This window comes from Narcine bancroftii, chromosome 2 (assembly GCF_036971445.1).
Source record: "Narcine bancroftii isolate sNarBan1 chromosome 2, sNarBan1.hap1, whole genome shotgun sequence".
NCBI classification, from domain to species: domain Eukaryota; kingdom Metazoa; phylum Chordata; class Chondrichthyes; order Torpediniformes; family Narcinidae; genus Narcine; species Narcine bancroftii.
Window position 1 is genome coordinate 161,025,422 of NC_091470.1, and position 23,718 is coordinate 161,049,139.

General features: G+C 39.2%; 1 protein-coding gene across 7 annotated transcripts in view; it reads right to left on the reverse strand.

The window, feature by feature from the left end:
* Positions 1–23,718, reverse strand: part of vps13d (vacuolar protein sorting 13 homolog D) — a 234,188-nt gene that overhangs the window by 170,035 nt on the left and 40,435 nt on the right. For all 7 annotated transcript variants that reach the window (XM_069918981.1, XM_069918980.1, XM_069918987.1 and 4 more), the window contains 7 exons: positions 21,130–23,367; positions 20,236–20,393; positions 17,693–18,730; positions 16,628–16,718; positions 14,783–14,909; positions 13,205–13,385; positions 13–195 (listed from right to left, as the gene is read on the reverse strand). In XM_069918981.1, coding sequence (XP_069775082.1) covers positions 13–195; positions 13,205–13,385; positions 14,783–14,909; positions 16,628–16,718; positions 17,693–18,730; positions 20,236–20,393; positions 21,130–23,367 — 4,016 coding nt within the window. The remainder of the gene's footprint in view (positions 1–12; positions 196–13,204; positions 13,386–14,782; positions 14,910–16,627; positions 16,719–17,692; positions 18,731–20,235; positions 20,394–21,129; positions 23,368–23,718) is intronic.

Sequence of the window (23,718 nt, forward strand, 5' to 3'; positions counted from 1 at the left end):
TTTTTGTATTACCTTGTCTCGCAATGAGAAAGTCCCTGGTGACCTCGCAAACAAGAATTGGTTCCTCACTTTCAGTTTACCAAGGTTCGCCACGATCAGCTGGTTTGACTTGGAACTTTCTGGGATCAGGACAACTGGTGCACCGGCCTCGATGTCAAGCAGGATCCGAGAGCCTCTCTGTGCCCTGTCTCGCACCTAGATTCCTCAAAGCAAATGAGAACAGGGAGGGGGGGGGGAATTATTTACTCCAAAATCAACACATTCTGAAATCTTGAAATAAAGACAGAAAATACAGTAAATACAACTTTTGAAAGAGGAAAGGCAGGTTTGCATTCAAGGTGTAAACTTTTGTTAGAATATTAATAGTTTTAACTCTTATGGCAGAGATACATTCCAAACTATCTACTAGCATTGAAAAAGATCAGTTGCATAGAGAATATTTTGTACTTTGACTTATTTAATGGTATTCAAATTAATAGTAAATCTATCATTTTTAAGTTGAATGAAGACTTGAAGGATCATTTAAATCGTGCTCAAGGACTCTCACTTTTGTCTTCTCTTCCCTTTTCACCAGCTCATCTCGATATGCATCCCAGCATAAAATTCAGTTGCTTTCCTCCATCAATATGCTACATTCAAATTATGAACCCCTCCACTTTCCCACTTCTTTCTTCATCTGGGAAAGGCACATTTAACTTGAGTATTTGCATTTGACCTCCAGTAAGCACCAGACTTTTCCATTTTAATGGTTTCAACACAAATAGAATTTGCTTCTGAATAAAATATAAACAAAAAATGATGGAAATATTCAGTTCAGGCAGCAACTTTTATGACAGAAACGGAGCTTCAATTTCAGACCAATGATCTGTCCTTAAGCAAGTTTGGAGTTGAAAAGAAGGGAGAAAGGTGGCAAGAATAAAGGGAATGCTTTGCTGAAGGAGAGAAGGTGGTAATGTTAATTGCACCTGATCAGTTGGGTGTGGAAACAATGCTGGAATATAACACTGCAGTTGTTGCAAATCTGAAATAATACTGGAAGGACTCAGCAAGTCAGGGACCATTTGCAAAGAGAGAAAACACAGACAATATGCAGGTTGATGACTTCTCATCAGAACCTACTAGTTTTGATTCATACTGTATAGCTGTTTAGTCCTGCAGGCTGCAACATGACAGCTTTCACCAGTCATCACTTTCAATGGATGGTCCCTCTTCATCCTCTGCTACATCAATATAATGCCACCACGGAACAAATCCCTTTCTCTCCTCTTAGCATTCAGAAGTGTTCATTACTTTGGCAACCCTCAGATTTATTCACGGTACCTTCTAATAGCACATTCCCATGCAACTGCAGGAGATGCGATAACTATCCTTTTACTTTTTTTCCAATGTTATAGCAAACTCAATGTTCCTTCCTTATGAAGCAGTGATTCATTTGTATCTGTTCCAATTTAGTGTAGTGCATTCAGTCTTCCACTTGTATTCCATTCGGTTCTAAAGAGTGAACTTGATCATTTTAATTCTCCATCAAATACCCACTGACTTTTTCGGACATGGAAATACAGTAAAATCCCCTTAAAGCAACTGTCAGGCTCAAGCAACAGTCCAACAAAAAAGTAGAAAATAAATAGGCAAAAAAAATACAAAAGCTTACAATTGGGACCCACTAGCAGTTAAGTGCGCCAATCAGGCAACACAAGCCACTGGCAAATTCACTTCTCTGGCATCTACCAATCCCCATAAGGGCTGGATTCTGGGGGGGGGTTTATTGTACATTATTCGCACATCGTATTTGTCACTCGCTAGCAGCACTTCAGGACTAAAATTGTAATTTGCAACCAAGAAGATGGTTCTGTTTTGGAGCATCAAGACTACAAACATCACTGAGTTACTTTCATTGCTACCTTATGATGAATGGCCAGAACCAGTCCGAGAACACTTGATAAAGTGCCCTATTGGTCATGGTTAAAAGGCTCCAAATGGGGTTGCACAAACAACATGACTCATTCAGTAACTGCATGCACCAGACTTTAATTATTTTCATACAAAGATCGGACAGCAAGGTTAGTGTAGTAGTTAGTACAACGCCATTACAGTGCCAGAAACCTGGGTTCAAATCTGGCACTATCTCTAAGAGTTTATACATTCTGCCTGTGACCGCGTGGGTTTCCTCCGGGTGTTCTAGTTTCCTCTCAAATTTCAAAGATGTATTGGTCACACGGGTGTATTTGGACAGCCTGGGCTCGTGGCCTTGAAGGGCCTATTACTGTTCTGGATCACTAAAAACATTTAATTAATTGGTGGAAGAACTCAACAGATCAGACAACATCCACAGGTAGAAATAGATGGTCAACATTCCAGTTCTGGACCTTTGTTTACAATTGTGGTGAAGAAAGCTAAAATATACAGAAACATTCCCCTTGAATTCAGTCCACTGAGAAGAGGAACAGTGGTGGGAAAATAGTTGGTGAAGATTGCCAAGTTAAGTTTATATTTTGTCTCAGGCTATGATTGATCTTCTACATCTGCAGGTGTACTGCCCAATATCTTCGCAGATAACCTAATAACAGTTGCAGATGCCAAAAATACAAACTGACTACATCGCTGAAACTAGAATGTATTGCAAAGCAGCAGAAATGTTAAAGACTGTGAGACTTTTGTTTCCCATTAGCTTGTTCATAATTTTCTTTAACAGCTGAATATGATTTGATATTTTCCAATTTTTTTTATCCTGTGCTACTCCTTTTCAAATTATTATGAACTTTGTTTCAGAATAGCTTTATGGATTTATCAGCAGATGCAAACAATTATTCTGGCTACATTTTTTGTTACATTGTCAGAAAGGACATAAATCAGTTTCAAATGTGGCAAGTGGAATGCACAGGGACAGATCCAATACTTGCCGGTCACTGTAATCTGTTTAATCAACAACATGTTGGCATTTTAAACAGCTGAGCAGGAAATCAACCAGACAAGAACAATTTGCCAAAAATACCAACATTTTAAAATCATCACAGCTTTTCAGTTTAGCACCACTTTAAGTGTTACTTTTAATTAACAGTAAAGCTTGCTGAGAAGCAATGTTGGGTTCATTTTTATAGTGTACGGCCAGACAAATTAATGAATGCACTAATAGAAAGGAGAACATGGTGATTTTGCACACAGGTACATGTGTCCTAATTTAAGGGGATGGAAGGACTGGAGAGATATGCAGGCAGAGGCACAGTTTAAATTGGCTCCATGGTCAGAAAAGTCGTCATGCTGTACTGTTCTAGATTCTATTTTCTATTCAGCAGACGTTCAGCTTTTGTTTCCAAACGCACTATTATGTCAGCTTGGCTGTGAAGCTGAACACCATGGAAAAATGCAAGGACATCCACTTTGATGAGTAAAATGGTACAGATTGGGGACATGTTGATGTCCCAAGAGACCCTTGTGACCTCTCACTCAAGTCATTGTAAACTAACATGCAGAAGCAAATAGTTGGTGGAATGCAAGTGAATTTTGATACATGAATAAAGACATTGCAATTTCAACCTTGTGTATTTTGTATTGTTTTAGTCTCCTTAATTCAGGATCTAGGTTTGCAGTTCAAAGAGAAATTAAGTACCTTAAGTTCACTAATCCTGTATTTTCTAGAATTTAGAAAAGAGGGTGGATACAGGAAGGTTCTTCCCCCTGCTGCATAATAATAGACTGAGCACAGGAGAAATATCTTCACTGAGGGTGGTGCATTTTTGGAGAGGCAGTAGAACCTCATTCAAATCTGCGATTAACATTTTTTTGCTTACTAAGGGACATGAAGATTGTTCAGAAGAATGCTGCAAAGATAGAAGATCTGCTGAGATTTTCAAGAATATATGTACACTGGATCAGAATTGTTAAGGGCATGGTCCCACTGCTTCCATCTTCATCACTCCAGCTGAGATGTTGTTTAGCTCAGTATCTTGGCAAGTTGGAGCAATCTCAGCTGTTTCCCAATATTACATGGAGTGAATCAAACAGAGGTAAATCAAACACTGGTGTCTGTTATGGTTGTAAGAGGAGGATGAGATACAATGCCCTTTCAGCACATTTAGTTGAAAATGGATGTGAATGCTTCATCCTCCTCTTTGCCCACTTGCATGCTAAGCATTGGCACCATAGAGAACAAGGATGCTCCTATAACCATTTACAGAGCATAAACAGGCCATGTTGGCCTTTCGAGTCCGCACCGGTTCGCTAGAACAACTCTGACTAAATCTTTTGTGGATTCAACATTGCGACATCATCTTCCCTTGCTGCTTTGACCTGGCATCACGGGTCAACTATTTTAGACTGGTCCCGCATCAATATGCTCCACCCGAGACTACCTTCCTTGGCCGATCAAAGCTGGATTAAGTTTAGACCCCCACAATCTGCCTTCGATGTTTTCACAGTGCTCGAAAGACAGATTTAACCCAGCTTTCAAATGCTGTGTAAAAAAAGCTACTGTGTATCATCTGTCGTGATACATTTGAGGCACACTTGGGTCGAGTGGCAAACTGTTGTTCAGTTTCCGACACTCAACTGTGACAGCTTCATGCTGAACAAATAAAATGTAAATTTGAACTTTGCTGAGTGTGATGGGTGTTACAGTAGCATAAAAAGAGAATGAACAAACCTCTGATTTAACACCTTAATAGTGGTCACAGGACCATAGAGTGGTCAAAAGGGCCTTCAGTCCTGGAGCAACTTCATCCTGTTAGCTGCTTAATTGTCCATCACCATGTAAAACTAGATGTGGTGGACTTGAGAGTTTTGATCTAATCTTTAACATTACCTCGCTCTACTTCTTTGTCATGCATTCGTGTTGCAGTATCATCAGATTAGCACCTCATTTTAAAATACTTTTGGGGGCTTCTTCTAGCATGGCCTTTTGGATTCCTCGCTGAACATGTTAACTCACTGATAACTCACTGCATCCAGAACAATCATGATTCCCCTGCCCTTCTTTGAAAAAGAACGAGGAGATATTTTGCATTCACCTGAGATTACAAAGGGGCAACTCAGTTCAATGTCTCATTTCAAAGATGTTACCTTTAACAATGCAGCAATCTCAATGCCCTGGACCACTGCTACACATCTAAAGAGGATGCTACTGTTCCATCCCACACCCACACTTTGGCAACTACACCTAATTGGGCAGAAACTAAGGAATCTCAAAACAGTAAAGTTATTCTGCCTTTGCTCAATAGCAACTCTGCATTTTTGAACTGTGCTTTCCTTGTTCAATCTATGAAATGTCTGACTAATCTGCTTGCAAAACAACTGTTCGCTGCATCTTAATATGTGACAATAAACTTGAACTTGAATCAAAACTGTGCTAAATATTATAAATAAAATGACAAAAAAAATCACATTCTCAATCAGTGTTTTACTTAAGAATTTTTATTGCATAAAAATTGAAACAATTTCCTCCAGGTGCCCTGGTTTCTTTCCACCATTCAAAATGCACCAGGGGTGTTGATTGGGTGTAAATGGACGGCATGGGCTTGTGTATCTAAATCTAAATGCAATTTAATTTTTCCTCAAACTCCAGAAACAGAAGACAGTTTATTTTCTTATCACTGAGCATTAGTTTACAGGCAGTAATTAAAAAAAATTATTTATAAATTTAAAACCACAAAAAATTCACACATTTTACAATAATGCAAATCCATTTCAAATACGCTCGGTATATACAAGAAAAAAGAAGAATGAAATAAACCTTCTCACCCCCCCCATCAATTTCCACCCTCTCCTTCTAACCCCCTCAAAGCAAAAAAGTGTCGGACATGAGATCTTCAACAGGAATACTCCTTACTATAAGGCTTCTTCTAATATATACTGAGTTTTAAATATTCTTACCCACACTTTGTAAATATGGGCACCATATTTTCCAAACTATGTGATATTTATCTCACAGGTAGTAATTAAGCCCAAGATTGTTTGATCCAGTACACAGAAATAATCCATTTATCATTAAAGTATTACATGCTACGGCTTAGCACACAGCACACTATCTAATTTCATTTCAACTACATTTCCTGTAGATTGCCACGAGACTGCTTTATAATTTGAACTGTTACTGGCAGCTCTATCTTTGAGGAAAGGTCATGACAGTAAAAGGTTAAGGTATTTGCTTTCAAAATTTCAAGCGAATTAACCTCATATGCTCTTTCCATGATGACATGCAAATCTGTGTTAGTGGGTCACATCCAATCTGTCATCTTTCCTGAAGCCTGTGGGGTTAAACAAGAGAGCACGCCAATCTCTACATTATTTACTCTATTTTTTTAGCTGAAGTGCAGAAGTTACTGTATGTGACACCACTGCAGGTGGGCATCATAACAGTACAATTTAATGGCAGACTTTTAAACTTCTGCTGATTCAAGGCGCAAAGCAAATTTCAACAAAGTGAAGTATGGACTGCATATTGATGACCTGTCATTTGTCACCCTTTCTGAGAAAGGCCTGCAACTGTTACAGAATTTGTTTGTTTGTGCTATATCTGCTTTTGGGTTCGGTATTAACACAAGGAAAACCCAGTCTTGTACAAACAACCAGGTGGCAAATACCTGCCATCTCTCATAACCAGATACAAAAGTGAATTGCAGCCAATTAAACAATGTTAAGTCTTCCTGCGACCTCAGGAACAGAGTCACCAACATCAGCATTAACAAAGAACTTCCAGCATGCTTATAAACAACTCCTTAGTGTTCTCTAATCTAAGAAAGTAATGGACAAAAAAAAATGTGATACTGAACATATCAAGGAGGGGGATAAAAGAGGGCTAAGTGGTGATTGAGCATTGGACAGAAGATGGAAGAGAGAGAGACAGGTAGAATGAAAGACCACTTGGAGAAAAAAAGGTCAGGAATAGATAAAGAAATGGAAACAGTGGAAGCAGATGGAGGTGGTAGTTACTGAAGATCAGAAAAATCAATAATCATGCCCCTCTGGAGGCTCTAGGTTTACTACTGTTAAACTGAAGAATTCACCTTTAACAATAGTCAACATTCGCAACCTCAGGATGCATTTGCGAAGGCTTCCTGATGAGGAATTAAATTTCCAAAGCAGCTTATATTTTAATTTTAATCCATTGTACTCAGCAGAATTAATTTTCACTGATATACCTGTCTAAATCACCTAATAGAATTCCTTTAATCCTTTGTTGACCCAAAATCAAGTTCAAGTTTATTATCCAATTGTACAAATACAACCCGATGAAACAGTATTCTCCAGTACTCGGTGCAAAGATACGCAAACACACGCACAAACTTAACACACGTGCAGATAAACAACATACATTGTGTATCTGTACACATTTATCAAAATAAATATTGTTAAATAAATGGTAGAATCTATGAGGGATTATATAAGGAGTTCATCAGTCATTCAGCAGACTTGAGAAGAAGCTGTTTCTCAGCCTGGAGGTGCTGCTCTGATACTCCTGTATCTCTTTCCTGACAGGAGTAGCTGAAAGATGCTCTATGTCGGGTGGTAGAGGTCCTCAATTATTTTGTGAGCCCTCTTCAGACAACAATCCCAGTAGATTACATTGATAAGGGAAGGGAGGGAGATCCAGTGATCCTCTCTGCCGCTCGAAGTCCTGTGGACTGTCCTCCAATCCAATGCTCTTCAGCAACCGTACCACACTGTGATGCAACCGGCCAGGACGCTCTTCATAGAGCTCCTGCAGAAAGTTGGCAGGATAGTGGCCGGCAGCCTTGCCCGCCTCAGCCTTCTCAGGAAGTGCAGTTGCTGATACACCTTCCTGAAAAACGAGATGTCATTTACCCAGTATATGTCAGTGGACTCTTCACTCTCTACCCCATCGACCTATTAACGTGTAGCGAAAGTTGGCCATCCCTAAAGTCCACATTCATCTCCTTTGTCTTGTCCAAACTCAGATTGTTATTCTGCACTATTTCGCAAGATCTTCTTTGTCATGTAACTTTATCATGGCTGCTGGTGAAGCCAACTACGGTTGTGTCATTTGCAAACCTGATGATTGTTGGAGGTGGCTCTGGCATTGCAAGTTTGGGTCAGCAGAGTGAACAGAAATGGGCTGAGTGCACAAGATGATGCTTGATGTTCTGCTTCCAGGTAGGACAGACAATGGTCCAGAATTCAGATAGAGAGAAGAGCATTGAGTCCCAGCGAGGACAGTTCCTCGACCATTTAATCGTATTAAATGTCGAGCTGATGGGATACTTACACAGGTTTTTTTTAAAAAATCATTTATATGGTGCCCATTATGCTCTGGGTTTTGAAAACTTATTTTTGAAACAAAAAATAAGTAACACATGGAATATACACATTTCATAGCCTCGTATATGATGATGGAATAGATTGTTTTTTTTGCTGACATCACTTAAATGATAAACATGAGCATGACATAGAGGACTCCACCCCTACCCCCCTTTTCTCTGATGAGTATCAAGCATTTTTCAACATCAAATGAGGAAGTCCTAAATATTCCAATATACCCCACCCCATGCATCAATCACTAAGACAGATTTTTGATGAGAATATCGACTAGTCTACAGAATAAGCTCACGCTAGCCAATGTCTTTTACCTCTCTCAGGGGAAATATATTGGACTGGAACTTAAGAAGCAGCTGAATTATTTAATTGAGGAATTCACCCATCACCAGAAAATGAAATCTCTTTTCAATTAATTATTAAGATTTTGTTACTACTGTGATCTTATAACAAAACAGATCATTTGACCTTAGTTATCAATATGCAGCATGTCTGCAAATAAAATCAAATAGATTTGTGTATGGAACACTAAGTTGTGTTTCTTAAATATCTTGACAAAATGAGAGGCCAGTCGGCCTATTACATCTATTTTCTTCGCAATCCCATTGATCCAATTCCTACACTTACTTCCTTGTCATCCATTCTCTCGCCAAGCCAATTAACACCCCTTCTGTCCAATACACCCACATACATGAAGGGCAGTTTACAGTTGCCAATAACCTAACAGCCAGCACATCGCTGAGGTATGGAAAGAAATTCAAGGACCACAGGGAAGCCCATGCAAGGGTCACAGGACTAACTTGGGTGCACCACATAAAAGAGCAGAGGAATCAGAACTGAGCACAGGTCACAGGGACTATGAAATGGCAGCACCTCCGACTTGTACAGCAGGGAAAGGGTTAAATTGCTTCAGTTTTTCCATTAGCCTTATTCCTGGAATTTAGCACAGTAGTGGAAATAAGAGTGTCACCGAATTCCAATGATGCCATCTGTGTGATATTTACTCATTGACTGCAAGGTTTTCTGTCAAATACTAGCAAGCACAATGTCACTAATAGGTTCAGACACACACATTTGTGCTAACCTACAAACACCTCCAAGAGATACCACCATGCTGGGATTGGCAACCTGCTGAATAAAGAAATTAATATAAATAAATAAAATCAAACACCAAAAATAAAAATAGGATGTTAAATTTTTGAGCACGAACTCTCTGAATTTTTCTCCTCAGAAATAACCAAGATGGAATGGAAAGGGAAACCAGTAAAAATTGGTATAGTTCAATATTTTTAACATGTGGTCCTGTGATCTTCAAAGTATGCAGGAAGTTCCATAATGATTTAAAATGCTTATTTTTAAAGAGTAAAGCAAATGCATCAAATTATACAGGTGGCTTGAATTAAAATGATATTTTAAACATTCTGTGAATGGTTTCTGCAATAGTAATGTAAAGGAGTGGAACAGTTGGCTCTGGCCTTAGAACCCAACTTCACTTCTTATTGCCAACTCAAGCTTGCCAATGCAAACATAATACGAATAATATGACAGAATACCAAGAGAAGGGCACTGTTGCTCCTACGAACAAGGAAAATTCTCGTAAAATTAATTCCACAACTAAAGCCTTGGCTGTTAACCTGAGCAACATTAATGGTGTGTCTTGTGCTTTGGATTCAAGGAGAAACAGCAGCGAAAGAAATGTTAATAAGATTTTAATTGCTAATTACAAACCTAAATATTACAATTTCATATTGTGAGTACTGCCAATTTAATAATCAATTTGCTACTACCCACTCAATTGGCTTGTGTGCCCTTTTCGATCAGTATTATTTCAAAATCTTGGGAAGGCGATGGTCCTCCATTCTGGAGACGTGACCCACCCAGCGCAGTTGGGTCTTCAGCAACCTCCTTTGAAGAAGACTGCAGAGCCCACCTCACTGACAAAAGACAAAGGAGGAAAAACCCAACACCCAACCCCAACCAACCAATTTTCCCTTGCAACTGCTGCAACCGTGCCTGCCTGTCCCGCATCAGACTTGTCAGCCACCAACAAGCCTGCAGCAGACGTGGACATACCCTTCCATAAATCTTCATCTGCGAAGCCAAGCCAAAGAAAGAATTTCAAAATCACCAGTCATTTTAAAAAAAGTGTTTACCTATAGTCTGTATCTTCATATATCTGTTCCCCTTAATTTTCAATACTCTTAACTGACCTCCCTCTGATTATCTTCCTTATTTTAATTTTCAATCCACAGTGTGGAAACAGGCCCTTTGGCCCAATTAGTCCTTACTGACCAAGGAGCCTTCCTGAGCTAATCCCATTTTTTTGCATTTGACCTATATCCCTCTAAACTTTTCTTATCCATGAACCAGTTTGTAATTGCACACTTCCTCTTGCAACATGTACCATGTACCAATGTTTCAGTATTCTACTACACGCAAGAAAATAAAACTAAAATTAAAACAGAAGCTGCCAATGTATTAGAAAAAAGTTACGGTGGTAGCAGTTCTGTCACAAAATGCAACATGTAGAGCCATCAGCAACATTTATGAGCTTAAGTTTAGGAGCTCCATCATTAGAACTTTTTGTACTGTTGCACTGCCAGGGTTTCAATACAGCATGATGGTGGATTGGTAAATTTTCATAGCATACCTGGATTAAAAGAGAAACATCTAGCACTGCAATTACAGATATTAGACTAAAAACTGACAATCAATGGTCTCTCGAAACAGCCCAACAAATAACAACAGTCTCAAGGAACAATTTAGTTGGAGGGTAAAGCGAGTGAGTGGAAATACAAGGATGGATTTGTGTCAGCTCGCAGCAACCCTGAGATTTGGAAACAAATAAGCCTTCCAAACCAGGTAAGCAGATCACCTTGTTTCCACAAAGAGCAAACCAACAATTTAACATTCAGCAAGCAGATCAAACTCAACTCGTGATCACAATGTTAAATCCTTTGCACTATGTAATTACCATTTCCTTTCATTTTAAATATTTTCACACATTCTTCAGTTCAATGACACAAAGGGACATTATATATGCAGAGTATGTACAATGCAATTCCACCATGTTACCTCATTGACCTCAATTTCCAAGCTTCAGTCAGCTGTAAGTAGACAAGGCTTGCCTGCCTAATTCATTTGACACACAAGATAACTGGCATAGATCGCTTCTGAAGGCTTCTGCATTGTCACATGGAGGTGACATGTTATTTTTTTTAAATGGAGCAGATGGACAAGATTCTGACTTGTTTGGCTGATGGGGTGTTGAATAAAAAGGCAATGATAAAAATGAGAGAAGGCATAGAGCCAGAGCCCAGAAGTGCTGGAGAAACCCATCAGATCACACAGCATTCGTAGAAAGTAAAAGGCAGCCAACGTTTCGGGCCTGAGCCATTCTTCAAGAGTGCCAAAAATCAGGCAGAGGCCAGAATAAAAAGGTGGAGGAGGAGGTGTAGGGCAAGGGGGAGGAAGAGGTAAAAGTTGGATACAGGTGAGAGGGTAGGAGAGAAAGAAACTGAGAAGTGATACGGGGAGAGGTCAGAGGGCTGAAAGGTAGCTCTCCGACAGAAGAAAGGGAGACAGATGGATGAGGGAAAGAGAGATATCATTTGGACTGTTGTTCAAAACAGATAGATAGATGATTTCATTCCACGCTACATATTTAATATATTTAAATATTAGAGCAGTAGTTTTTTGCATTTAATGCTCACCATTAAAACGAAGAGTTGTAATATTTGTATTGTGTACAAATAATGCAAGTTTTCAATATTTAGTTACTCAATATAGGGTACATCCAGAATAATAAGAGGATGTAACATTGTGAAAATTACAATTGGTAAAGAACAAAAAGCAGGACTCCATCTTAAACAATCGTGGCTAACCCTCGTAGTTGAGGATAATGGTATTCGTTTTGTTGATCCACAGAGCGAAGACACCTGTGCGCGTATTTGTTTAATGTATACTTGATGTGGTACTCCAAGCGCACAATACCTCACAAATTAACCAACTAGTTCCAATGACAATTGAAGCTGATGGATTTGTTGCAGCATACGTCTGCCTTCACAGCCGTCGAGTTCACAGTAACTTTGTCCACTTGTTCTACCATTGAGGACTTAAACAGTATCTTATTGGATAAGGGAGCATGCAACTAAAATTCAGTCTTTACTGAGTTTATTAATTTCAACTGGAAGGGCACTTGTTGTGCATGGAGGAAATGTGCCTCCCACCCCCAATCTGGAAATGTGGTATTGCAGGTGGTCACGTCTCCTCTCCCTGTCTGGAATGTATTCAGAAGTCACATCACCTATCAATCAGGGTTGATCTCAAATTACATCACCTGTCAGTCAAGGTTGGGCTTCGGCCACTAATTAGTACACACCTTGCCGTTGGCTAATTCAAATCACTCAGTGTCACTATTGGCTAGACACACAAAATTCACACTCTATTTAGCACATGGCATTCTCTCTGCCTCGTGGTGATAGCCCTGGACACCACTCCATGCCACATTCGCTACTGTGGATGTTGCTTGGAAGGGTCACAGGTAAGGTGTGCATTGCACTGAAGTTGAGCAGTAGTATTGTTATAGTTTAAATTGCTATAGATCAATACTCGCAGTAGATCCTCACCTCCCAATGATCAGGGGTCCGAGAGTGTGTGCATACCCCTGCGGGTACCGGTTGTACCAGGGCCGCCTCCCAACGATCAGGGGTCCGGGAAGGGCATGTATTACCCATGGTTATAGTGTGCGAATGTTGGCACCACCTGTGTGAACCCACCAAATCTGATACCTCTGTCAACACAAAAGCACTTGAACAACTAGAACTCGTTTTAGTGCCCTTGAACCAGCAACAGAAAGACAATGAGAATTAAAACCTAATGGCATTAGTTCTTGGCTCCTTATTATTGTCACTCTTTACTGCAAAAGTAAACAGCTTACCGCTTGTCCTTCCACAGCTGCCCTTTGTCTCCCTAATACGTCCTGCAGCTGTGTGAAGTGCTGCACAAACGCCACCACCTCGGCCTGGAAACGCTGAGTGTGCACATATTGCACCGATGCCATTTGAAAACTCACTCTCAGGTCACAGTCTCGGTTCAGAGTCGAGTCTGGTCTGCCGTATCTGGTTTTGTTTTTTTTTTAAAAAAAAAGCATATTTGCCAACAACGTTCATTCAAACAAGATATATAATGCTGAATAAAATTCATCAGTGGAAATTCAAAATAGGAATCATTAGAAGGGTGACCAAATCAATGTCTCAAGAGAGAAAAATAATTGAGTGGTAGAAAGGAAAAACACAATGCTGGAGAAACTCAGCAGATCCATCAGTGTCCTTTATTGAACATAGATAAAGATACATAACTAATGCTTTGGGCATGAGCCTTCCATCAAGGTAAATGATTCCTTGATGAAGGGCTCAAGCCCAAATTGTTGGCTATGTATCTTTAACTTTGCTCACTAAAGTTTGACCTGCTGAGATTTTCCAATATTGCTTTTACTTCAACGACGGTGTCTGCAGACTTCAGGGTTTTACCTTCTCCCACCCCCTCCCCCCCCCCCCACCCTTCTGAGTGGTATGATATTCCATTAAATAAAGTGCAAGGCAGCTGAAAACACATTGACCAATCACGAGGCAAAGCAAGGAGACATTTGAGTCTAGATTGAGCTTTGAACCTTGGTAAAAGGTACAGAGTAAGTGTAGGACAAAATCTGGAAGAATATGCACTTAAATCTGTTAATAACATGCATATATGATGACATTCAAATGTACATGGCATCACACTGTACTGATGCAGAAAAACTATTGATGAGTGGTTGTAATTTCCTAGATTCCTATTATTTTCCAGTGGAACCTGGGTACTTATTCAAGCTAACTGCTGCATTCCTGTCTTCCAGCTACTAATTTGGAGGGCATAGGGATGGGATGGCAGGAAAATGAAGTGTTATTGCATATGCTCATCACTTATGTATAGATGTAAAAAGTGTGGAGAACAGAAAAGTTTTTTTTAAGTACTAATGGAACACGAGACACCATCCCAGCTGTATTAAATGTATCTTGCTTCAGGCAAAAGAAACTTTTAAGATCAGTAGCAGTTTCTTTAATTTACAATGTCAATCAGGATTTAATAGCAGATGTAGCTTACTCCCTCAAGCACACATGCTATTTACAATCCACACCTGCAACCTTTCTTTTACCTGCACAGATTATTCTGAAATAGAACAAGGGAAATTTTCATGAGCAATAATATCCTTTTTAAACATTGTGGGGCTGGAATTCCATAGACAGGAACAAGAGAAATTTTCTGGCTTCCTGTGACACCGTGGATCTAACACAATAATAATTCATTGACTGATGCAAGTAGGCTTTTGTTTTGTGGCTTTAAACCATAAAAGTTGAATTCACCTAACTGAACCCAACTTAAATTTTTAACCATTCCTAAGTTTTCAGAAACATTTATACCATTGCATGAATAATGTAAAACCAAACAGTTTAATAAAAACACACACACAAATGCATACTTGTAAATGTTGAACACCAGGGCTTCTTTGCCACTGGTAGTGAAACGTTCCCTGTACAGCTCCCCATGAGACGTCAAATCACTTAAGGAAAGGCTGCCCAGACTACCTTGCAGAGAAAAGTCCCCATCTGTAAAATATAAATGGAGAGGAATAATTAGCAAAGCAAAGAGTCTGCAGATTGACATGCAGAACAATTTGATGCTTTTTTTCCCCCAAATTTCAACAACTTCAAAATGTACAAATCAATAGATGATTTGGTTCTGGTCAGGATCACAATCCATTTTCAACATATTTTATTGTTTTAAATCAGTATTAGCAGGAATCTTAATGTACCATCCTTGCAAATATAAATGAATAGGTTTAGCCCTGGAATAGACAGTATATTTCCCATTTTGGAATCATGTCAATCAAGATTAACAGTTGCCATTATAAAAATTTTTTTTAATAACCTTTCGTTTGTTTTGTTCTTGATTTGAAAGCATGATCTCTTTGGTCATCATACTGTTGGGAGCCTTCACTGCGGGGAAATTACCATCCAATGAAATGAGACTGAGGACAGTCTTAATGGAAAAGAGCCAGGATAGATGCCCTACCATTTTGTCGTGCTGTTCATGGGTATTGACTGCATATGTGGTACCCAAGTCAATACAAATTCAATACAAGAACAGAGGATCAACCTTGAGAACTAAACGAGAAGGTCAGCTCTCCTTGTCCTAAAGGATATGAATCAGTAATTCATTTGGTACAAAACCTCGCTGCCTGACAGACCCCAAAAGAACTTGGCTTGGTTGTCAGGTTCAGGAATGGGTTGGGCCGACTTAGAAAAAGATTGTTGATTTTTGGACTTGCCAGGATGGCATCAATGACTTCTTGATAGAAAACATTTTTGTACTTAAAGTGGGGAGCATGGGGGGCCTCAATATTGCAGTTTGCACTGTGATTACAGGCCATTCTGTAATTCTGGGCAGAGGTCAATCAGTAATGTAATTATGGATCCTTGAGCTTGGGTAGCAAACATTGCACTGAGAAAATTCACTGAGAACTAGCTTGTCGAGTAAAATTACTAGCTGTCTTAGTTTTCCCAAACGCTGCAAACCTTGCCAACTCTTACAGCATTTTCATGAAATTATACAAGACACAAAGAAAATTAATTTTATTTGGATCGACTGTTATTTGATGAATCATTTTGACAAATGCAATAATTTTCAGTCCAATGTGCATCTGCAAATCTCAATGTTGGAAAAAATAAGTTACCTTTGTAAAGATTTTTACAGTGAGATATCCTTTTAAGACAAGACACTAGATTCAAGCAGGAAAAAAAAACTAAATTGCCAGACTATCTTTAAATACAAGACAATTTACAATAAAGATAATGCCATGACTGATAACCTAATCATTAACAAACAACTGAAATTTAGAGTGTATACATGCCAAGGCATTTAGGGGCAAAAAATGTGGTGCACACTTTTTTTAAAATGTAGTTTCCTTCATTGAAGTTCAAAAAGAGGTTGCATGACACCTACTGGTGGGTCTCTATTCTTCTCAAAATTGAGTACACTGCACAAATGTGAAGCCACAGAACAGCAGGGGGTATATCATGCCCTTTAAAGGGATGCACAAAAGGTTACTTATTGTAATTAGAATGGGGGAAAGGGAAAAATGGTTAATAAATGCTTTAATGGATACAGGTCAGGACGATCACATTGCAGGCATATTTATCCTTCAGGCGGTGGTTTTGGACAGGTGTAACTTGAACTTTCTGGAATGGATGTGGAGAGCTTCTATAATTTGTCATGTTTGAGTGGAGTCACATAATAATTTTCTAGCACAGAAATCAGAACTTGCCTATCAATGCAAGATGTGCTGCCAGTTTGGACACATTAGCTTTGGCAAGTTCGTTTGTCTTCTTGTTTAGCACCAGAGAGAGCGAATGAACCTAAGAGTGGGGAGGGGGAAAAAAAATCATCAACTCATACTAGTGGAGCATAATAGACCATCACATCTTCAAACATTCATGAATTACAAATAAATGTTTTAATTTGATTATACCAGCAAATGCCAATTCATTGATGTAGGAGTTAAGGTATCTGCATTAAGCCAGCAAACCTGGCTTAAAAAAAATCAATACCAAACAGTTTTTGAGACTTAAATTACCAGGACATGAAGGATATCAGACTGGACAGTAGCAATGCAGTGAATCAGTCAAATACCTCCTCAAACCAATTACCAGGACATGAAGGACATCAGACTGGACAGTAGCAATGCAATGAATCAGTCAAAGACCTCCTCAAACCAATTACCAGGACATGAAGTGAATCAGTCAAAGACCTTCTCAAACCAATTACCAGGACATGAAGGACATCAGAATGGACAGTAGCAATGCAGTGAATCAGTCAAAGACCTCCTCAAACCAATTACTCTGATGACATAGTACAGTTGTTCAACTTACCTTGCATGTAAAAACCGTAGCAAACATTGCACTGAGCAAATTCACTGAGAACCAGCTTGTCGAGCAAAATTACTAGCTGTCTTAGTTTTCCCAACCGCTGCAAACCTTGCCAACTCTTACAACATTTTCATGAAATTATACAAGACATAAATAAAATTAATTTTATCATGGCAGGATGTGGCGACAAAATATGTTTTAAAAATGGTTAGGTCATTAGCATGCTTGAACGACTTATCCTGAACACAGAATGATGTCATATCATCAATTGGGTGAACCTACTTTTGACATTCTAAGTATGCTGCTCCTGTATGAAGCCATATTGGTCTTTCAAAGGACCTCTTTTTTTTCCACCACAAGTATTGGAGGTGTGTACTTCAATCAGACATAACAGTATTAATCGCTTTTCATGATTCATATTATAGGTCATCTTAGCAAGAAAAAAACCAACAGAAATCAAATACCTTCAGATCTAACTTCGTGTTTATTGGTTCCTGGGCTGCATCAGATGGAGCACCAGTGTCATCAGTTCTTGATTGAGTCTGAAGTTCCTCCACAGGAGATTTCAAGCCATGGTTGTTAGCTGTTGATCCAATTCCAAAAAAATCCAGGATCATCACCCAGGTCTGAAGTGTAATCAGCACGTCTAGGCAGTTGAAATCTACATCTACATTCCTGTTAATCTTACTGTAGCGTGTGGAAAATTCAGGATGCCTCCTATCCACCAGAAAAATATTAATATGCACTAAAGAATCATCGAAGTTTGCACTGGAACAGCACACTTTAGAGTTTTTAAGTCTTGGGGATGGTGGAGGGGTCGGAAGGCATTCTGCATCTCTGTCTTGCTTACGTGTTCTTCGTGTAGAAGATGGCCTCTGGTAAAACTGGAAGACATTTTGTGCCTCTTCCATGTGGGCTGGCAAGGATCGTGGCATCTCTGGATACTCCACATTGGAGATAGAAGGGCAAGACTGGGACAAATATTCCTTTTGGGTGAAACTGGAAGGTTTTGGTGCTCCTCTGGACACCATTAAATGCTTGTACTTTGAGTCTGTCTTTTTTTCCAGCAAATCTTCCATTAGCAGCGACCGCAAAGCTACTTGGATAGCCAGAGTATAAGGCTGGTCTCTACTAAACTCAACTTCAAAGTCTTTAAACTTTAAGCTAACCAAACCTTGTGCTTCCAGTGCTAGATCCCCACACAACTGAACCTGTAACTCAGAGATGCAGAAATTAGCTTGAATTTGTGTGAATGATTTTGATTGTGGAATTGGAAAGGAATCAACTGGTGTGGATGGATAGCTCACTCGACCAAAAAGTCCACTTTCTTTCCATTCTCGTTGAAGATCATTGATTTTTAGACTTCTCAAAGGTGAAGGAACATTGTGGAGGTCTGGCACACCGTCAGTTGAATGATGTGAGACTCTGCTGAGATCCTCACTGTATGTCAGATTATCCAGCGTCTGTAGGACCTGCTCATAAACATGTTTTGCCAACATTACCTGTGCAAGATAGAAATAAGTTACAGGTTATTCCAATTATCAGGATATCAGATTGTGCCGAAATGATATCACCATCTCCAGTATGCTTTATTTATTAGGGACTCTAGAACAGCAGCTTAATGACAATAGGCAGAAAAAAGCAGATGGGATCATAGACCTCATATGTAGAAGTACGAACTTAAAGAGCAAGGAAGTCACAATGAACCCTTATTAAGCATTGGTTTTGCCACACTTGGAGCATTATGCTCAGTTCTGGTCTGTATAAGTTTAAAGAAGGTGCCAAAAAGATTCTCCAATATGATTTCTGGGGTGAGAAAATTAATTATAAAGGATGGAACGAATAGCACTGCAGGTTGCAAGGGGATCGCAGATATACTTAAAATATTCAGAGTGCATACGTGACATCATATACAAGCAGGCGTAATTACCATTAACTGTACACAGCTTATACATGGAAACAAAGAACTGTAAATTGATAATGAATGTAAACAAACTGACTGTGCAATAGAGAGAGAATTAAAAATAAATCAAAAAAGTGCACAAGTAAGAGTCCTTAAATGGATCCCTGATGGAGTTTGTTGTTGAAGAGTCTAATGGCGGAAGGGTAGCCACTGCTCCTGAGTATGATGGTCCATGTCTTGTGGCACCTACACCTCTATCCTGATGGCAGCAACGAGAACAGAGCATGTGCTGTGCATGTGGATCCTTGATGATTGTTGCTGCTCTCCGAGGGCAGCATTTCCTGTAGATATTCTCAATAATGGGGAGGGTTCTGCCTATTGATGGAGATGGACAGAGAACTTATTTCCGTTGACAGAAGAGTCAAGAACTGGTGGCCGCGAATTAAGACAATTGGCAAACAAATCAAAATTAAAGCGAGTAAATACATTTTTATACAGCAATAACTACAACTTGGGTAGCTGTGGAGCTAGATTAAATTGCACTGTTCAAAACACTTCTGAAAAGGAAGGATTTGTAGGGGAATGGGGAGCAGAGTGGGATAACTCTATTCCCCTTAATGTATCACCAATAGAGAGTGGATCTGTCAAATGCCTTTCTTATGTGCTGTAACTCTTCTGTGATTCATGTCCTTTGGTCCATCTTGGACAGCTATAAGATTAATAAAGATATTAAAGCCCAAAAATTCTGTTTTTAACCTCAATATTTCTCTCAGTTTACCCATCATAAATTAAGGGCAAAAGCACATCAGCAGATGCTGTATTCAATTTAAAAATCATTACGTGACCATTATTATAATCAGGACTAAATTTTCATTAGATTAGATATTTGCCTAAATACAAGACACAACAAACATTTAATGGAATGATTGTATATAAGAAAGACCAACTTTTTTTCCTTTATAGAATCAAAGATTACAATGACAGAATATCATTCAGTCAATGGAGCTTCTCACTGCACAGAAAGGGAATGGACCATTCAAAATAATCTTCCCATTGAGTTCAACCACACAAATACAGCCTATAATTACATAATCAATCTATTACCTTGAGAGGATTGACAAATTTTCCCTCAATCTTCATTTTACTGGTGGTCTCAAATGAATCTGAAGAGTTTACCGATGGAAAACAGAACTCTGGATCTGTATCAACTGGGATTTTCTCCAGAACAAACTGGATTGTTGTGTCATTCAAAATATGAAAGGCTAGAGGAAATGTCAAAAAAGATTGTAATTTGACAGAAGTTGCACTATGATGTTTAACTAAGATGAGTTGAGTACTGATTGGAATTATTTGGTTACTTTAGTATTTCTCTTTTAGAGGCAAATCAAAAATGTTCTCATGATATCCTTGCACTGCTATAACTGTACTTCTCTATATACTAAACACTTTGTCTAAGTTACACGATACGATGCACTATTTTACTGTAAAGCTAGACCTTGCACTGTTGTTTTATTACCATACTATTTGCAATAATAAAGTATGGATTGACTTGCCTTTTTAGCTCACAAAACAAAGCTTGTCACTGTCTCTTGGTACATGCAACAATAAATTACTAAATTCACAATTTCATTTAAATCTGGGAGTCAAGATTGTTAATTGAATCAAGTAATTATTTTTCACTTGGGAAGAGGAAACTATGTCTGAACAGATCAGCCATCTTAATACTGAATGCCAGGGAAGGAGAGGGTTGAGGAGCGAAAGGGCCTAACCCTACTCCTATTTTCCAATGCTCTTATAATGCAGACAGCATCTGTTCGCTTAAAAGGCCATGACAAAAGTGATGGCCTAATGTTCTTACCTAATATACACAGATGACAGAAGCCAAAAAATTAAACCTAACATTTTTTTGAGCAGAAAAATTGAACTGGCATCTACTGCTCATCTGAACTATGTGGGACAGTGAATACTCACAAAATAAAATACAGAATTTGAACTGACCTTGACCCTTGTGCACAGAATCAAAGAAATCTTGTCTTGTGAAATGCATTTCTTCCTGACTGGAGATGCTAGCACCACCAGAAGCTGACCGAGGGGATTCACTTGAATCAGTATTGGAACCACGCATGCTGTTATTGAGAGAGTACATTTTAATATCTTTAATTTCGACTTGTAGCCGGTCTCTCCCAGAATCGTCTTCACCAGTTACAAAGTTCTGGATTGAAGTCCGGCCCAAGTGTCCAACCAACAGCTCACAGCTTCCAGGTTTCCGTGGGATTGCCACCACAGGTGACTCAATGTTGATGTTCAAGATTAATTTTACTGGGTTATGCTCAGGCGGTTCCATTCTAACATCCACATCATCATCAAGCTCAAATACACCCCTTGATTTCCGTGGTTTTTCAAAAAGTAAGACCATCTCACTGTATTCCGCTGTTTTGTTTACAAGGACAGTGGAGACTTTAGAAGCTGCACTCTTCAGCATACTTTGGAAGTTATCCTCAAGTTCATCTATGGATAGGGTAAGTTCTTTAAGGAACTTGGGTGAATGGTTATAATGCAAAGATGCCATGTGCAGACTCAACATAAACTCTTCCTTTGAATGCTCAATAACCTTAAAGCTCAAAGCTTCACTATGATTGATGTCAGTTTCAGACTTTATAAAGATAGACTGAAATAAACCAAAGTCACTTATTATTTCATATTCTTCTGTGTTTCCAATGCTCACTACAAAATGGTTCTTGACTTCATCTTGGGTCAAATCCACTAACTGAAGGCAGCCAAGAGATCCATTCATTTCAAACCGACTGCCCATGGAAACATTTACCTTTGTACCATTGATACTAGCTGTGGCAATTTTCCTCCCAAGTTTCTCTCCATTTGTTAGCCCAACTGTACGGAGAAGAAGCACATTCAAACGATGGATTTCTATCGCCACTTGTGTATTTTGATCATAGGTGGACTGAATAGATTCTCTTTTCTCAAAACTCATTGCTGGATCAGTAAGGGGAGACTCTGGACTTGCTGCTTCTTTGACCTTTGGAAAGGATTTCTGTAGAAAGCCAATGAGTTCAACCATAGTTTCTGGATTAAGGATAATGTCCAGATTGTTGACTAGCAATGACATGACTTGTAAAGAGCTGTCCAAATTCATAGAGGGACAATCAGAGCTCACAAATTGATATTCCAGTTTAATAAGGACATCCTGGTCTTGAGCAGTAGATGATGGAGATTCTTGCTCACCCACTGCTAGTGAGTTGCACAATGCAATTTTATTTTTAATTAGTGAGGTATTACTACTGACTAGTGAAGTAACAGTGGGCTGAGGAGAGACAGGAGATTGTGCTCCACTATCACGAAGACTGCCCGTTGGAATGTCAAAACTCAAATTTTTGTGAGATGCCATCAATAAGTCAAAGTCTGAACCATAGGTTTGGACAGTATCCACCAAGAGCAAACCATGCACAGACAGTGTCACCTCACTGTCGTACGGCCTCTTCACAAAATTGGAATTAATGCCAAAAACCTTTAGCACAGATATGTATCTCCCACAGCTCTCCACCCCTAATTGCATATAATTAATTTTAAACTCTGCTACAAGTAGCTTGGACTCGACCAGAACCTCACGGGTATGCTGCTCCAGTGACATCACACTCTGTGTAAGACTTATCTTTGAATCTAGTAGCTTGCCCCGGGCATCCACCTTGTTGAAGATTTTTTCTCGTCTCAGTGACTGTGGTTCACCTGATTTCTGCTGCAGCTCAGGAGCCGTTACCCTCAACAGAAAATTACGCAATGCAATGATTTTATCTTCATTTACATGTATTTTAAGCTCAGGCAGGGTGCCACAAAGCATGACACCAGGACGATTTGGGTCAGAGGTATACATTAGCCGTCGTTCTAATTGCAACAGTACATTAAATTTCTCAACAACATGTGTTGGCCCAACTTCACTGTCCTGAGCATGCTTCCAGTTATCCATGACTCGTCCCACCATAATTTGCATATCCATGAAGGACAGCGAGTATTTCTCATAAAGCTTATTGTTGAATAAATGTTGCTGCAACTCATCCTCAGTAAATCCTAAACCTAGAAATTCTGTGGACTTTGTACCAGGAGCAGAGCTGGGCTCTGGAGGTGGCGTGTTGGGTGGTGTGGCCAGTGGTGTCTTGTATTCATCATCGCTCATTTCCTCTTCTTGAATAGAAAGCCTGGCACTGGCTCTGCTTTTGGGCTCATCTATAAATATAAAGCATGATGTTAAGGGTGGCAGACATCTTGCAGGGCAGTGAACTACCCCGATTGAATATTCACATGCAAAATTTTTTTTGGTTTAAATTTTACTATGCAGATGAACTCACTGCTGTAATTAGCATGAGTAAACTCGACTGGATAATCTGGAAGCTCCAATATGTAGCCTGAATTTAAAGTCAAGTTTACTATAGTAATTATACTACTCATTTCAGCTTTACAAGCTTTGTTTTCCAATAACAGCTAGACTGATAAAAGTCCAGCTTCATATGGAATGGTTGATGGGAACAAGGAAGTTCCAATGTCAATTCCTATTATGTTTCAAGTTAGCCAATTTCA